Source organism: Phaenicophaeus curvirostris, chromosome 5, assembly GCF_032191515.1.
Source record: "Phaenicophaeus curvirostris isolate KB17595 chromosome 5, BPBGC_Pcur_1.0, whole genome shotgun sequence".
NCBI lineage: Eukaryota > Metazoa > Chordata > Aves > Cuculiformes > Cuculidae > Phaenicophaeus > Phaenicophaeus curvirostris.
Genome location: NC_091396.1, coordinates 61413287 through 61430707, shown reverse-complemented (window position 1 = coordinate 61430707; position 17421 = coordinate 61413287). Strand labels below are relative to the sequence as shown.

Here is a 17421-nt window from a genome sequence, read left to right as displayed (position 1 = left end):
TTCATTGTTTAAGTCAGAATTGTTAAATATGTATCTATATCTAACTTTCATAAGGGTCAAAGATGTCAAAGTCTAGAGTTTTGGCGCAGGGGTCCAACAAATTAGTGATATTTGTGTGAACTATAAGTTTCTGTGGTTCTCTGGTGGTCTCATCCAATGTTTCTAAAACTGTATGGGGTTTAGGCCTACAGTCCTCCACATAGCCATTGTCCTCAGCACAGGGGACTTCACCCCTCATTTTATTCAGAAATCTGTCCTTTGCCAGTTTGTCTCCCTCTATATTCTTTGTGCACGCATAAAAATGCAATGTGACTTTTCTTTTTATGCTACAGCATCCGTCCACTTGGTTTGCCCTTACATAGCTGGAGCAAATGGATTCTAGCTTGCAAACACCTGTTTTTGTAGTCTTTCTTTTACCTGAATTCAACTGTAGGCTGACAGACAGATAAAAGAAAAAAAAAGGAAATTGCTATGAGTCTCTCCTACCCTTGCCAGTGAAAGTTAAAATTACACCCGCTGGTGTGCTGGATGTGTGAGACTCTGACCTCGTACCATTAATTTCTAGGGCTTTTCCAAATTATGTGCTTGTTTATTTACTTCTAAAATTCTTTGTAATGGCATATTCAGGATGTATTTGCGACCTTCTTTTCCCAAACACTTTTAATTTTAATAGGATTTCCTTTGGTAATTTTCCTGACCTCCTGGTTCCTACAGAAACATAAATTTGGAAAGTTTATCAGCTGAGTGTTAACCCCAAGTGTAGAAAACCCTCCAGATGAGAGTCAGTTAATTAATACAGTACTTCAGTAGTGCGCATGATTTAGACTGTCTTCAGGCACTGAGAAAAATATTAATAATGTGCAAGTATTGTGATGTTTGTTTTTATTTTATTCTTATTTGCAGAAACTGAACCTATTTGCAGAATATGAACCTATCCTTTTTTTCTAACAACATCCTCGTTTAACTGGAGCCTCTATCCAATATTCAACATCTGTGTGGATGCCTATGTGCAAATTTTTGCATCTTAGATAATGACAAACTTTCACTTGGACTTCTTTTTCTTACTTTGCATCTTTCTGTGACATTGAAGAAGAAATACAGAAAAGGGAGGGTAAAAAGGAGTTACTACAAATCCCCAGTCACAGGAAGGATGTTCCATCTTAGCTCTTCTTAAGCAGTGTAAAAATTGTCAGGGCAGAGATGTGCTGAGCCTGAGATGACTTTTCTGGAATCAACATATTTGTATTGTTTTTCTTTTTCTGTGTTCGGTCTCTCTGCACTACCCTTGCTTCCCCAGCCCTTGCCATTCCTTTTAATGTGCTATTTTTGTTTTTTTTTTTCTTCCAGCCCTGTTCTTATTCTTTCAGACCTGTTTTATTTTTCCACTTCCTCTAAAATCCTTATCTTCTGTTTTCTCTGCTTTGTACCAGTGTTACCAGTAGCAGATACTGCTGCAGTTGGAACTGACCACCAGAAAGCTGGTCATATTGTTGAATAACTGCCCAGAGAGGCTGGGGTGTTTTAATTAATGTTATTGCACTTGAATAACCTGATGATTCTATGATTCTAGTCACTCACTTTTAATAAGCAAATAAAAACATTAGAGTGCAGTGCAAGTATTACTGCTATGCTTCCCAGTTATGGGTTAAGTTCCTTTAAAATCTGAAAATTCTCATGTTTTCTTGAATCCTCCCCTCACTGCAGACTCATGTGTCTGAATGATTTCCTGCACTGCATGTTGGTATTTTCTGCAGGTAAGCATGCCTTTTGTATGAAAACTAGTATATTGACCCAGGAGAATCATAGAATCATAGAATAACCAGGTTGGAAGAGACCCACCTGATCATCGAGTCCAACCATTCCTATCAAACACTAAACCATGCCCCTTGGCACCTTGTCCACCCGTCTCTTAAACACCTCCGGGGAAGGTGACTCAACTCCCCTGGCGGAGCTTGAGGCCATTCCCTCTTGTTGTGTTCCCTGTCACTTGGGAGAAGAGGCCAGCACCCTCCTTTCTGCAACCTCCTTTCAGGTAGCTGTAGAGAGCAATGAGGTCTCCCCTCAGCCTCCTCTTCTCCAGGCTAAACACCCCCAGCTCTCTCAGCCGCTCCTCATAAGGCCTGTTCTCCAGCCCCCTTCACTAGCTTTGTTGCTCTTCTCTGGACTCGTTCCAGAGCCTCAACATCCTTCTTGTGGTGAGGGGCCCAGAGCTGAACACAGAATTCGAGGAGCGGTCTCACGAGTGCCGAGTACAGAGGGAGAATAACCTCCCTGGACCTGCTGGTCACGCTGTTTCTGATCCAAGCCAAGATGCCATTGGCCTTCTTGGCCACCTGGGCACATTGCTGGCTCATGTTCAGTCACTGTCAACCAACACCCCCAGGTCCCTCTCCTCCAGGCAGCTTTCTAGACAGACTTCTCCTAGTCTGTAGCACTGCACAGGGTTGTCGTGCCCCAAGTGCAGGACCCGGCATTTGGCCTTGTTAAACCTCATGCCATTGGACTCTGCCCAGCGGTCCAGCCTGTTCAGGTCCCTTTGCAGAGCCTCCCTACCCTCCAGGAGATCAACACTTCCACCCAGCTTAGTGTCGTCTGTAAACTTGCTAAGGGCGCAGTTAAGAAGATGCAGTTAAGTTGATCCTTAAGACAGGAAACATGCTGGCTCTACATTATGCTGGGTTTTTTTTGCAGTACTCATCTCAGAAGTATAGTGTGATGAACTTCAGAGCTGAGAATACAAATGTGTCACTTAAGACTCCTCTTTAAACACAGGAGGGTGAGAAGTATAAAAAGAATAAACAGTATAAGACCAAGCCTTTCTTTTACGTACTTAGAAGCGTGTACGTACACCTGGGACCTGTATGCACTCAGTTTTTGATGTTGTGAGGGCATGCGTTTGAGTAATCTTTGTGCTTGTTGGTTCTTTCGTGAGCATTTTCACATCATTTCCATGTGAAGTCAGAGTCTGGCTTGGCATCATGAATGAGTATGACATATAACCCTACAATTTCTGGTAGGCATTGCTTGTAGGTAGGTTAATGGGCAGAGAAACTAAATTTGATATCAGTGTTCTTCTACTTTGCAAATCAGCTTTTATACACAAAACACTAAAAGAATAACTCCCTCGAGCTGCTATTCTCTTCCTTCTCCCATCTGTCTTCAAAGCTCACTTCCAGTGGAAAACTGTAGACGACCTTTAAGACCTGTTAAGTTTTGGCTCTGATTGATTAGGGAAAGCTACTTTAGTATCTTTCTGTTTCAGAGACGTAGCCTCAAAAAGCTGATGTGACAAACAAGGTTTTTCTGGGGTGAAGCCATCTTTGTGTTGGGAGCAAAGCTTTGATGGAGGTAACTTGCTGTTTAGGTCAGGAGCAAATCAATTTTCTTCTTATTCAAGCTGTGGCTGCTATAATCTCGTAATAGGTGGAACAGAGAACAGAAGGAACTATTTTGAGAAGTGCTTTGAAAACAGCATATATTTTTAAATTCATTTTAATCAAGTGACCCTGAAGTGGTCATTTGTACTTACATATATATTTAGGTGGGGCTTTTTTTTCCCCCTGAGGGGGGTTATTTATCTGAGCACCTTGGTAGCATGTCAAGGTTGAGCTAGCAAGCTAATACACAAAGCAAGCTTCACGAAGCTTTTAAGGGGAAACAGCCTTAAGTGTGTCACCTCTGATGCACTTCACTTTTGAAGCTGCTGTTTAATTTATTTTAAAGTTTGCTCATTTTCTGGGACTGATTTCATATTCATATCACTATGAAAGGATTAAGAAAAGAAAGTGTTGAAATTGGAGGACTGCTTAAGTAAATTGATGGATTTACTGCTGCCTTTGGTGGAGCATCCTGCACTGTTTACTGGAGCGGTTGGTTGTTTTTTAATCTCTTTGTTTGAAAAAAAAATGTTGGGGAAAAACGTTTGTAGCTGCTTTCTGGGAAATAGTTTCTGTGAGGAGTAACTGTGGAGGGATTTCTGTGTGCAGTGTAGTTTCTGTAAAAAGGAGAAGCTGGAAAAGTGAAACAGTTGAGGACCTAAATGAAATCTTCAAATTACCCTCCATCCCCAGCTGATAAAGGCAGGAACAGTTCAGCATGGTGCTTACTGCTGCACCCACTCATTTGCTGGGGATCATCGTGGCTTGGACACTGCATTTTGTCTGCACCCGTGGAGTGCAGGTATGGATGCCATCACCTTGTCATGTTCTCTGGTATGAAGGGCAGTCCTAGAGGGTGCCTCAGCCTGCTCTGTTTTTTGTTGCATGCATTTCCTATGTTATGCTTTGCTGAAGTAGTTTTTCAGCTTTGGTTCTTCCTTTGCCATTATTTCTCTGGATACAGGAATGATGGGGAAGTGCTGACTGCAAAGTCCAATTTTTTTTTTTTTTTGGAAAGAGAAAAAATGTTTCAGTGTAATAAGTGCACACCATTTTAGTGAAATAATGTTCCTGGAACATTGTAGGCAGGAGTCAAATTATACTGGCAGATATAAGGTTAAATTTAGCAACAAAAAGTTACTGACAAGGAGGATCAGTCTTTATCAGAGATGGATGCTTTCCAACCTCATTTCCCTGTGTAACATCCAGCTCAGGGCTAGAGGTGAGCCTGACTCAGATAAGCAAGCAACTGCATGCTCTGTGTTTGGAGGGTTCACCTGGTGATTTGCAGCTGAGGGTCTGCTCTTTGTCACTCCCCTTCCAAATAAGGTGCAAGTGCTGTGGAAGTGGGTGTTTCAAAGGTCATATGTAGTTGCATTGTAGAAGATGAAGCTCCTGATGGTTGCTTTGGAGAGTACGGTTGTAAATTGTGCATTACAGCCATGGAGGCTCTTCACTCTGAAACGAGATGGTCAGCACTGGTTCTATGAAAGTCTTTAGTTGGATAAGGAGCTGATAGTGTTCAGCTTGTTGTTGAAACATTTCATATTGGCCATGTAAAGTCACACTGGCTGAGTGATGCTTTTCTTCTAAGTTTGATCTGCTGGGCAGTGCAGAATTGAGGATCAGCAAAGTGATTCAGTGTGCCTGTAATAGTCATTGACTTTACTCCAAGGTGTACAAAACGCGCTGGTTCTGACCTGGGAGCATTTCATAAGGATAAATGGTTGTAAGTGGGTGTGAGGCAATATTTCACAGTTTTTCAAAGTAAGAGTATGATTTCCAGGAAGCTTAAAAAAAGCAGGTGTGCAGCCTTTGCTGAACTTCTGTGAGGCCCAGTCACTCGGATTCCCTAAGCTGCTTTGGAAATCACAGCCAACAGGTCTAAGCTCTCTAAAAATCCTGTCTTGAAATGCCATGTGTAGGAAATCAGCATCTGTGATGCTGCACTAGAAATATACTTTGTGAGTGAGTGGTTTCTTTTCAAGCTTTGTGACCTTTTTAATGTGTGAGGGTTTTTTTTTGTTGTGTTTTTTTCCCCCTTCTTTGGGACTGCCATTAAATCTGCAACTAACCATTGAAAAACCTAGCAATGACAGTGTAAAGGTGCCTGCCTGGGAAAGCTATAAGTGAAGCATCTTTTTTTTTTTTTTTTTCTTAGAAGAATGTGAACCAGGAACAGAAGTTTTCTAGATTTATTTCAATTTTAACGCACTAGCTGTTTGAACCTAGAATTATTCAGAGTGAATTTTGGAGTGAATTGGTTTGTGCTTTTGGTCACATTGAGTGCTTGAAAGGTAGAAGACTAGACTTTCCTTTTCTTTAGGCGTCGTACTACGCCTAGAGTGGATTATACCTACCAATCAGACATGTGTATGAATTGAAATAGTAAAACTGACACCGAAGGGACAAATTGCACCTTTAAAAGCTACTTCAGTGTGGACCCCAAGGTGGAAGCCAGACTGAAAAATCTGTCTCTGCTTTTGTCCCAGGTTTATTTTGACACATCGGAATATTACAAATGAATGTGCTATGAGAAAGGAGTAAGTTTGGGAGGAATGCTTTCCATGTGTCTATCTGTAGCTGAGAACTCAAATTATTTCTTTCTTCTGAATTCTTGCAGGTGAAAGTGATGGTAAGGATTTGTCCCTCTCAAGGAGCACATGAAACATCTGAGTCCATGTCCTTCCTAAAGGTAGACCCACGAAAAAAGCAAATCACATTTTATGATCCAGCCACAAGTGGGCCTTCCAATGCAGGTCACAGGAGAGGTGTTGTTGCTGTCCCGAAGATGTTTGCCTTTGATGCAGTTTTCCCCCAGGACGCTTCGCAGGTACTGGAGTCACTTCCATCAACCTCCTGAGTCTTCTCATGGCTGCTGTATTTGATTGCCTTAAGAGTTCTTTCTGTTTCTAAGGAGTTTTATTTGAATCTGTTGCCTTAAAATCTGGAAAAAGCATAGTGACTAGTAGACAAATGGATAGATTCTTACATTTTCAGTTTAGATGAGACATAGAATTAAGGATTAATATCTAGGGAGATGGATTTGCTGACCGAATTATCTTCTTGCATTTTCTCGTGTTAGAGAAAGACACACAGCCAATTTCAGATTCACTTTTTCATTCAGTTAGGTTTTAACCCATTTGATGTCACTGAAATAAAGTCCTTCCCCACTGCTTTCAATGGAAAATGAACCTGTGCTTAATGTTAGGCTAAATGCTGCTGTTAAGAGAAGAGATACAGCTAAACCCATGGGATTGATATACTGAAACAGCTAGGGAGCTTTTATATTTTCCTTTCTTTTTCCAGCTTGTTTATACTGTGTTTTTGACTGATTGTTTTATCTTGAGAGTGGTGCTGATGGTGTATTTGTTCAGTAATAGCCCCGGACCTGAAATCTGATGCACAGATAGGATAGCTTTTAAGAGAATTGTGGGTTGCGGTATATTTATGAGACTGGACACCTGAAATTTCCCTCTGGGAAAAATCTTGAGTTCAGGAAAAAAATCCTAGGACAACTTTAAAAAGAGGGAAAAAATTAATCAGAGTGTGGAGAGCTACTTGAAATTTGAACTGCCTGAAAGAAAATAGGGTCTGATGAAAGAAAAATAAAACGCAAAACATCCAAGGTGAAAAATGGTATATTAATGTTGAGGAAACATGACAAGACCTAGTTCAAAATCCCATGCTTAGATCTTCTCTTAGGATTTTGTTTAATTTTTGGGGTCCTAAACTAGAGGTATGAAAATATCCATTAGGTCCAAGCTCTAGCCAAGCACTAAAGATGGGGAATAAACTCCCACACAGATCAGTGCCTAAAGCAATGGTAACCACACTAGGAGGCTTCTTTTAAGATTCTGCATAAGCTCAAATGTCATCTTTGTGCAGATATACACAACAGTGATCTGAACGTTAATTCAGAACTGGAAGTGGCTTTTCTTACCTGTGCTGCCAGCCCACCTGCAAGGTGGCTGGTCGCAGCCTGCTTCTCTGCTGGCTTTGGCCCCAGTCCTTCATGTTGCTGACCCCTGTTTTGGGCTACGATCTTTCAGGTGCTCATCGTAGGCCTTTCTGGTGGCCTGTTTGTGGTGTTTCTGGGTGATGTCAGCCAGCAGAGCTTCCTCTATGTAGGCATCGTTGCTTGAGGCAAGCTTGCTGCCACGCACCTGCAGACAGAGCCTTATCATTTCACTGTAGTTACATATTTACACCAACCCTCTCCCCTGCTCCTAGTTGCTGTACTTAATAGATGATCTCATTGTATTTTTGAAACCTTCACTGACATGGATAAACTGGTTTTAGTACACTGGGTTACTTCAGAAAGTTCTCTTTATTGATGACCATTTTTCCCCTGGAAGAGGAAAAAAATGATGCTATGAAATCATATTCAGGGATCTTAATGCATTTTTCTTCCTGTATAAATGTCTATTTAATTCCTGTGAGCACTCTTGAGTAGCTTAATTTCAATGGACTTGCTACTATTGCTGAATAGCCTTGGCTACGTTATTATACCAGCAGGAAGTCTAGTTGGACAGCATTCAGTTTGCTACATTAGTCATGGAATCAATATTCCAAGAGATCTGGTTTAATAGAATTGGAAACTATTTTAGGCTGTAGTAGCATATTTTATTATTTTTTAAGATAGTATAGTTACTAAAATAATAGGACTGATGCCATAAAAATAGGAAGAATATTGTGCCTCAAAAACATTGAGTCATTCATTTCATTACGGAATAGTAAAAACCATAGCAGTATATGCTCTTTTACTTATTTGTCTCCAATCTTTCTTTCAGGCTGAGGTATGCTCTGGAACAGTAGCAGAAGTAATCCAGTCTGTTGTGAATGGTGCAGATGGTTGCATATTTTGCTTTGGTCATGTCAAGCTTGGTGAGCTCCCAAATTCGTTACAGTTAATTACTATGTCAGTCTGGTAATTACATGCTGTCAGCTCCTGGAACAATAAAGCTGGAGTATATGAATAGATTAGAATTTCTTTTTAATTAGCTTTGCAAACTTATCATGTTTTATTTCTACACTGGGATTGTAAGTTTTAATTTGAAAAGGTAAAACGTAACATCAGATTAGTTAATTCAAGAGCAAGTTTATATAGGTGCATTGTGATGAAAATCAAAAGATCAGAGGAATTTTTAATGTTAATTTGGTGTCAGAATGAGTCACACAAATTGCAAAACTAATTGAATAAATAGTAATGGATTAATAATTAAATACTTTCAGTTTTTGCATCTGTTCTTTCCCATTATCGTGCAGCGCATGGCATTGCATGTAATGCACAGTGGTGATATAAAGAGACTGTGTCTTGTACAAGAAAGGTGAATTAAGTTCATGTTTGTCTTTTCATCCTAGGAAAAACTTTTACCATGATTGGGAAAGATAACTCCACACAAAGCCTTGGTATCATCCCCTGTGCAATTTCTTGGCTTTTCAAATTAATCAATGAACGTAAAGAAAAAACTGGGACTCGTTTCTCTATTAGAGTATCTGCTGTGGAAATCAGTGGCAAAGATGAAAACCTTAAGGATTTGTTAGCTGAAGTAGCCACTGGCAGCCTTCAGGATGGCCAGTCTCCTGGGGTTTATCTGAGAGAAGATCCAATATGCGGAACCCAGGTACAGTGGATATCAAAATGTATGTTTTCTGAGTCTGACTTTCTTATGCTTTTTATTTCCTTTTATCTGATAACAATTATGACAACTTTTAAGATGGTAAAAAATATTTATTGCTTTTAATTTATAAGGCCTTCTCCCATGGTGTACATATTTGTTTCTTTTAGTGCCCTGGAGATCTGGCCAGTTCAGAAACAGAGAAAAATAAAAATGCCCCTGTGCTAATTAATCATTTTCTTATTTATATTCAAGCTTCAAAACCAAAGTGAGCTAAGGGCTCCGACAGCAGAGAAAGCTGCCTTTTTCCTTGATGCTGCAATTGCTGCCAGAAGTACCAGCAAACCTGAATGTGAGGAAGAAGATAGGAGGAATTCACATATGCTCTTTACTCTTCATATATACCAGTATCGCATGGAGAAGAGTGGCAAAGGAGGAAGTATGAATCTTCTTACCATATTGTTTATTTTTAAATGACATGATTTTGGGTTAGTTTAAACAGTAACTTGCAATAAACTTAAAAAGAAAAAAATGAAGTGAATCTTCAAGCCAGTCAAGTCACCTTTAACTTTAGTAGCTGTGGCTAATATCTGGTTTCTTTACTATTAATATTTAATTTGGTCATCGTCCCATGCTGTATTCATTATTTTCCTCATTTGAATGCATTCTGAATACCAAGTTTGGCTTGAGTCCATGAAGAATGTGATGTACAACTGTTTTTCCCCTTTTCATTTCAGTGTCTGGAGGACGCAGTCGTTTGCATCTCATTGATCTAGGGAGCTGTGAAAAAGTGCTGAGCAAGAGCCGAGATGGAGGAGGCTCTCTGTGTCTGTCTCTCTCTGCCCTGGGCAATGTAGTTTTGGCCTTAATTAATGGTGCTAAGCATGTGCCCTATAAGTAAGTGAATTATTGTCTGCGTTATCTTAAATTTGTGGTGGATGTTACCGTAGGAATGAGTTGCATCAACAATTTTGTCTTTACCCAAGATGAATTTAAAGGAAGTTCTGTGAGAGAACAATCTGTCTTCTTTTAAGGTCACTTCCATATTACAGATACTTATAGAATCATAGAATAACCAGGTTGGAAGAGACCCACCGGATCATTGTGTCCAACCGTTCAATTCATCTACCTGCCTATATGTATATATACATACACACAACTTTTTAAATTTCACATAATAGCATGACATGCTTAATTATGTGGCCAAAAACTATAAGCATATTGGTATATACTTAAGTTAGGTGAAATGCTGGGGAGGGTTTGGTTGCTGAAAAGAAGTATGGAAAATGGCCCAACTTTTTTTCTTTCCTTCTGTCTCCACTTTGTTCATTAATGTCCAGCTGGCAGAGATTGCCCTGAATTTCAAACCCAGGAAACCATTTTATGAAAACTTCATAGGATTTTCTCTCTCTCTCTTATTTCCTAATTGAAAACTTTTACTGAAATTTCAGACAACACTTTTGAGTTTATCAAGTATAGTCACCAAAGGTTGTTATTTTTGCATGCCTTTTTTAATGATACATCTTTTCAATTAAAAAACCGAAGACCACCGTGTTGCACATTTGTTTAGCAGAAGTGAACATTTAGTTGTGTTCCTTTGCGGAGCCTACTTGACAATAATGTTATGTGAAACACACCTGTGGGGAGCCCGCCTTGAAGACAACAGCCGCATTGTAAACACCCTTACCAGAACTTGGCCTTCAGTCCTTAAATTTAATTGCTGCTTGTCTTCATGTGTTGTAACTTTGTACCGTTGTTATCAATCATGTCATTTCACATATTTATCTAGTGCTGCAACTGAAACAGGTGTTCTTTCTATATTAGTCAAAACAATGATTTCCTCAGGCTAGTTGCTACGCTTGTGGATGGAGTAGAGGGTGGATGGGTTAGAAAAGGGAAGGGCAGATACTCAATTTTGTTCCCTACCATGGTTTAGTGAGCTCATTGTGGGCAGTAAGAAGCAGCCTCCATGGTATCCTGGGGAGAGATGTCTTGGGGGCTAGTGGAGGACAAAATGTTACCCTCTTGTCAGTTTTGCTGTCCATGGCTGGGTGACTTGCTTCACCAGGAAAGTCTTCAGAGAGAAATTCTGCTTGCTATTTGCTACATCAAAGCAGAGCACAGCAGGCAGAATGGAAACTAGGATTAGTTGGGATGGCGCTGATAATATATTTCTGATACCTAACATTGATATATTTGTTTAGAGATTTCTTACCATTTCTGTTGCCTTATTTCTTTTCTTATTATCAAAACTGTTTGCGTAGATCTTACAGAATTTAGCTATCCAGGTACTGAGCCTGCTCCACTAAAAATACAGGATTCATGAGCTCTTCGGGTAATATGAGCTAAATCTTAGATAACTAAAGGAGTTTTCAATAATTTTACAATTTTTTTAGTAACAAATAAAATGACTTAGTAAACTACAAATATACAGGCAGTTAAATAATTAAAATATTTTTATCTTTGTATGTGAACATTTAGACACATTTTAAGTGTGGTCAAATAATAGGGGCATATTTCTTATCTACGTGTACCACACCTGCATATATCCTATGAGAGTGAAAGCACAGCCTGCGGTGTAAAAATCTGCCAAAAAAAGATTGTGATTTCTTTAAGCTATCCTAGTATTCTCATTTGTTACACAGGGACAACAAGTTGACAATGCTGTTGAGGGAATCACTTGGGAATATCAACTGTAGAACTACTATGATTGCGCATATTTCTGACTCCCCAGCCAATTATGCAGAAACTCTCACCACCATTCAACTTGCATCACGAATCCACCGAATGAGAAAGAAGAAATCCAAGGTTAGTTCACAAACAAGCAGAAATTAATTATTTGAAAATGAGTTTTCCTAACCTTTTGGTGGGGGAACATGGGATTTCTCGGTGGGAAGAAGTAATACAAAATTCATAAAAGCTCAGGAGAGGGCTGGCAAATTACTTGGCACTGAGCCATTATCCCACTCCCCATCCTTAATCCTGAAATTCCCTTCTTTTTGTTCCAAACAAGTATTCTTCCTTTGTTTATATGTGGAACTATTTTATAAGCTCCTATATTTAATAATCGCAAACCAATAAGGAAGGAGCAGAAAACTGTTGAGGAGAAAGTCAATGCATAATATGTAATTGAAATGATCTGAAAAGGTGTACTTGTTATATTAATCCTAATACAGTAAAATCTATGTAGCATGACCTTGTAATTTTAATTCACGGTCTAACATTTTTCGACTAGATGTAGTTGTGATAGTATAGACTAAGCACAGAGTATTTGGCAAACCTGACCTTTCAATTACATGTGCATGTATATATGTATGCTTATATGTCAATTAATATTAATAAGCTTTCCCTTACTGATCATTTGCAGTATGCATCGAGCTCATCTGGAGGAGAGAGTTCATGTGAAGAAGGGCATGTTCGAAGACCACCCCATTTACGACCGTTCCACCCACGAACTGTTGCCCTTGACCCTGACCTTCCTGTTCTGAGTATATCTAGTGATCCTGATTATTCCTCCAGCAGTGAACAGTCTTGTGATACTGTCATCTATGTTGGTCCCAACGGTGCAGCTTTGTCTGACAGGGAATTGACAGATAATGAAGGTCCTCCAGAGTTTGTTCCTATAATCCCATCCCTAAACAAGAAGAGAAGTAAAGACAATTCTGCTCTTAGTAGGAGTTCTGACAAGGACCATTTTAAATGCAACACTTTTGCTGAACTACAAGAAAGGTTGGAGTGCATTGATGGTAGTGAGGAACCCATCAGATTTGCTTGTGGAGAAATGTCTGTTGTGTCCAATTGTAGTCCAGTCCCTGGAGGTACAGAAAATGCACAGTCTAAGCTGACGAAGGAAAAAATATCTTCTCCTTCTGGAGGGTTCAAGAAACCAGTTCCACAAGAAACTGCATCTCCCAAAAAAGGACATAACCTTCCTTTCCAGGCTGTTACAGCAAGGGTTAGCAATAGCAATTGTAATGAAAAGGACACACTTCACTTGAAAACCGAGCTTTCCAAACCGCAGAGCAGAGCCGACAACAAAATAATAGACTTGATACTGGAGGGAGAGACAATCACTGATTCCCTGCAGTCCTCAAGGTGTAGCCCTTCAAGGAATCCAGAGCAGAATAAGGCCACAGCTGAATGTGTTGTTAAGGAAAAGTCCTTGTACATGAAGAGAACCTTGCCAGGCCCAGCACCTCCACCTCCGCAGCAGAAAGAGCATGTACTGAATCCTGAGAATTTGGAGCTGGACAATAGCAATGCAGTCCGGACTCCTCCTGTGGGAATGAGCAAACAGATAGGAAGCAAACCTGAGCAGCACCCCCTAGGAAGCACACAACTGGTTGGTAACAAGTCCCAGAATCCATCAGGGGCGATAGAAGTACACAGCTTCAGGTCAGCATTCAGAGGGAAATGTTTTGATCGGGATATACTAACGACCACAGTGACTTTGCAAAAGCCTGTTGAGTTAAATGGAGAGGATGAGCTTGTTTTCACTGTGGTGGAAGAACTATCCATTAGTGGGATTATGGATAATGGAAGACCTTCCAGTATCATTAGCTTTAACAGTGACTGCTCCCTTCAGGCCCTTGCATCTGGTTCGAGGCCGGTCAGTATTATCAGCAGCATAAATGATGAGTTTGATGCTTATACCTCACAGGAGACTTCTACTGGTGTAAATATTGATATTGTTGTGCCCTTTGCTAAGGATCCCTTTACTGGCAGCAGACGTTCCTCCATCAGTTCATGGCTTAGTGAAGTCAGCATCTGTACAATCGAAAGTGATGGAGCCCAGAGTAGCGATGGTTTTATCGCACAGTCATCCTACAGCTGTAATAAGTCTGAGGAACCCTTCGACTTGGATTCATCCCATTTATCTGTCCCTCTGAAAAGCACTCTGAATGATAGTGGATTTTGCTTCTCTGAGCTGGAGAATGAGAGCTTGAGTTCCAGTAAGCTGTCTTCAGGCATCAGCAAAAGCCCTCAAACCTCTGAAACTACCAAAGCATCTCAGATAAAAAGTGCTTTTTGTGTCACTGATCAGCCCATAAACATAAAATTTAGTAATTCTCGCGATACGACTTTGATAGAAACAATACATTCTAGTCTTCCTAGGAAAACAAAAACTACCTCGTCTCCAATCCACAATAATACTGTCCTCAGCTATAAAGAGCTGCAGAATCCACATTGTATATTTGAAGATCCCTGGCTGTTGCGCACCGATTATCAGTTGGAAGCAAAACCTACAGACTCACTGCTGTCTCCAAAATCTCATGTGCTTGGTACTGAGAAGCAGCCAGGAAAAGCTGCCCAGTATTTTGGCACATCATCCAGGCCAACGAAGTCACCGACTATGCTTGCCTGCTCACAGAGGGTTGTGGATGGTTGCGAAGTGGCCTGCAAATCCTCTAGTGGAGCTGCAAAAAAGTCAGAAGTTGCGATGAAGATGCCACAGCTCAAGAGAGGAGCCACCACATTGGGAGTCATGCCAGTGTCGCACACTACCAGTACTTCGTCAGAAGCCATGACCCAAGGGAATTTGGATGCTCCCTTGACCACTGGCAGCTTGAAATCTTCACTGGGAAAGAAGAGTGCACCACAGAAGTCAACCATGTTGCCTAGGCCAAGTGGGCCAACACCTCCAACACCTCCTGTACGCAAATCAAGCCTGGAGCAGAAACCTGTTGGTCTGGGTAGTGGTGGGGGTAAAGCCTCCAGCCTGGACTTAGCCAGAGCTTCCATGCCAAAGGCTGAAGATGAACCAGATTTGCGATTGAAAGCTGGGTCTTACTTCAGTGAAAGTACCAGCAGCAAAATGAACCTGAAAGGTGACCACTCTTTGCCCAAGATGACGTCCAGTTTAAAGGCAAAGACGTCAAAGAGCGAAGTTGTGCACCGTTATGGGAGCCACATGTCCCTGGAGCGATGCGACAGCCTGACATCGGTCGGATCCAAAGCAAGCCTGGCAAGGGAGAACGGGAGCAACAGCCGGGCAGGGCGCTCTGTCCCCAGGCTGGGGGTCCCCACTGTTGCCTCCAGCGTGGGTTTACCACCGCCCTTCACCACCCCTGCACCTGGTAAAAACAGCCAGGCGAAACCTGCAGCTAACCAGAAGGTGCAGGTGAGTGGGAATAAAAACAGAGGCCTCTCTGCCAGTGGATCAAAGTCTCTCAGCTCCTCTGTGAAGTCGCTGGCACAGCCCTCGGGGAAGGGCTCTGGCATGGCCCCTGGTGGGAAGGTGGCACCCCGCTCCGTGCAGCCTATCAATGGCAAACCTGGCCGAGGGACTATCATGGGGACCAAGCAAGCCATGAGGGCGGCCAACAGCCGTGTGAATGAGCTGGTGTCGGGCAGCTCTGCCAAAGCGGGTCACTTCCGAGGCTCCACTGACTCTGATAGTGGCAACGACAGCGGCATTAACCTCAGTGATGAGAAATCGCAAATTCCAGTGCTGCCGTCTCCATACAGCAAGATAACAGCCCCCCGGCGGCCTCAGCGGTACAGCAGTGGGCACGGCAGTGACAACAGCAGTGTCCTAAGTGGGGAGCTGCCACCTGCCATGGGGAGGACAGCTCTGTTCTACCACAGCGGGGGCAGCAGTGGCTATGAGAGCATGATTCGGGACAGCGAGGCCACTGGCAGCGCCTCCTCGGCACACGACTCCATGAGCGAAAGTGGGATGTCATCACCGGGCAGGATGAGGAGCCTCAAGTCCCCCAAGAAGCGATCGACAGGTAAGCAACACAGGGGAAAGCAACCAGGCATCCACTGCTGGTCTCTGAGGAATGTGGGGTTTGCATGATGTGAAGGAGAGGACGTTTGGGTGAAACTCGGAGCCCAGGGGTGGACCGCTTGCATCCACTTGCGTGTACACGTGTATCGCTGGGGGAGCAGCTACTTGTCATTCATTTTACTTCAAAGCTGCAGGTGTGACACAGGTGCTGCGGTGGAGAGGGCAGGAGAGGTGGTGGGTGCCCCGGGGTGCCGGCAGCCTCCCTGCGAGGGAGGAGAGGCAGCAGAGTGCTGTCGGCAGACAGGGGAATATTCCTTTCTTAGTAGGCTTTGCAGCAAGTGTGGCACTGGTGCAGCCCAAATAGGAGGGTGTTACGTGTGGATTGGAACAAGCGAGAATGTTGGGTGGGTGCTGATGAGATTTTATGAGCATAGGGGAAGACCAGTGAGAGAAGGGCAGTGAGGAGAGGAGGAGCTTTGCTGCCAGGTGTTTGCAAGAGAATTTCAGTGAGATAGGCTGGGTCTATAGATTGGAAACAAGGGAACAGGCTGGAGGGGAGAAGAGCATTTGTGAATTAAAGAGGACTGTGTTGAATGTGTGTTAGATTACCCAAACATAAGGCTTAGGTGAAGAACAATAGGGTGCATACGTAATATGCAGCAACTCTTACGTTAATGCTACAAGCTAATTGTAAAATTATTGTGTTGCACTGTAACAGTCTTTTTAGAAAGAAATTTTAGACTGTACCTGTGGATACTATAAACAATAGGAAAATGACTTGGGGAATTGCTCAGAAGTGGCTCTGATTCACGTATTAAGACAGAAATCACAGAATCACAGAATAACCAGGTTGAAAGAGACCCACCGGATCATCGAGTCCAACCGTTCCTATCAAACACTAAACCATATCCCTCAGCACCTCGTCCACCCGTGCCTTAAACACCTCCAGGGAAGGGGATTCAACCACCTCCCTGGGCAGCCTGTTCCAGTGCCCAATGACCCTTTCTGTAAAGAATTTTTTCCTAATGTCCAGCCTAAACCTCCCCTGGTGGAGCTTGAGGCCATTCCCTCTTGTCCTGTCCCCTGTCACTTGGAAGAAGAGGCCAGCACCCTCCTCTCTACAACCTCCTTTCAGGTAGATGTAGAGAGCAATGAGGTCACCCCTCAGCCTCCTCTTCTCCAGGCTAAACAACCCGAGCTCTCTTAGCCGCTCCTCCCCGACCACGCCATGGAAAGGTGGGCGTATAAGAGTCATGTTCCCTTTCCTGCTCTCCAGTGCTTTTCCTTATTGCTTTTACATGTGATGCTCATGTAACTGCTGCTGGTTGTATCTAGCTTCAAAATTAGGCTCATATAACTGCTGTTACAGGAGTCATTATTACTGATCTACGTTCAAATCCTGTAGTACCATGAAGAATTAGTGGAAATCATATAGCTAATGACCAGCAGCCTCATTCAGCAACCTAAGCAAACAGACTAACGGAAATATAGTAGGAACTAACATCAGTGTTGAATCTGAGCTTCTGGTTAGAAAATGGTAATTACTACAATACCTTTAGACATCCATGATACTCCATTCTGGCAATAAAACCAAATGAGTTAAACTGACATAGAATTCATGGTGCTTTCTGGTCAAAGCAACTGAGTTGTTTCAGCAGGTTATAAATAATTTTGGAAACTTACTGCAAGA

The 17421-nt window shown here is 42.2% G+C and overlaps 1 protein-coding gene across 2 annotated transcripts in view; it reads left to right on the top strand.

Moving 5' to 3' along the window:
• KIF26A (kinesin family member 26A) overlaps window positions 1–17421 on the top strand; it is a 103188-nt gene that overhangs the window by 81312 nt on the left and 4455 nt on the right. For both annotated transcript variants that reach the window (XM_069858972.1, XM_069858971.1), the window contains exons 6-12: window positions 6001–6210; window positions 8171–8264; window positions 8742–9004; window positions 9254–9437; window positions 9736–9895; window positions 11644–11806; window positions 12366–15732. In XM_069858972.1, coding sequence (XP_069715073.1) covers window positions 6001–6210; window positions 8171–8264; window positions 8742–9004; window positions 9254–9437; window positions 9736–9895; window positions 11644–11806; window positions 12366–15732 — 4441 coding nt within the window. The remainder of the gene's footprint in view (window positions 1–6000; window positions 6211–8170; window positions 8265–8741; window positions 9005–9253; window positions 9438–9735; window positions 9896–11643; window positions 11807–12365; window positions 15733–17421) is intronic.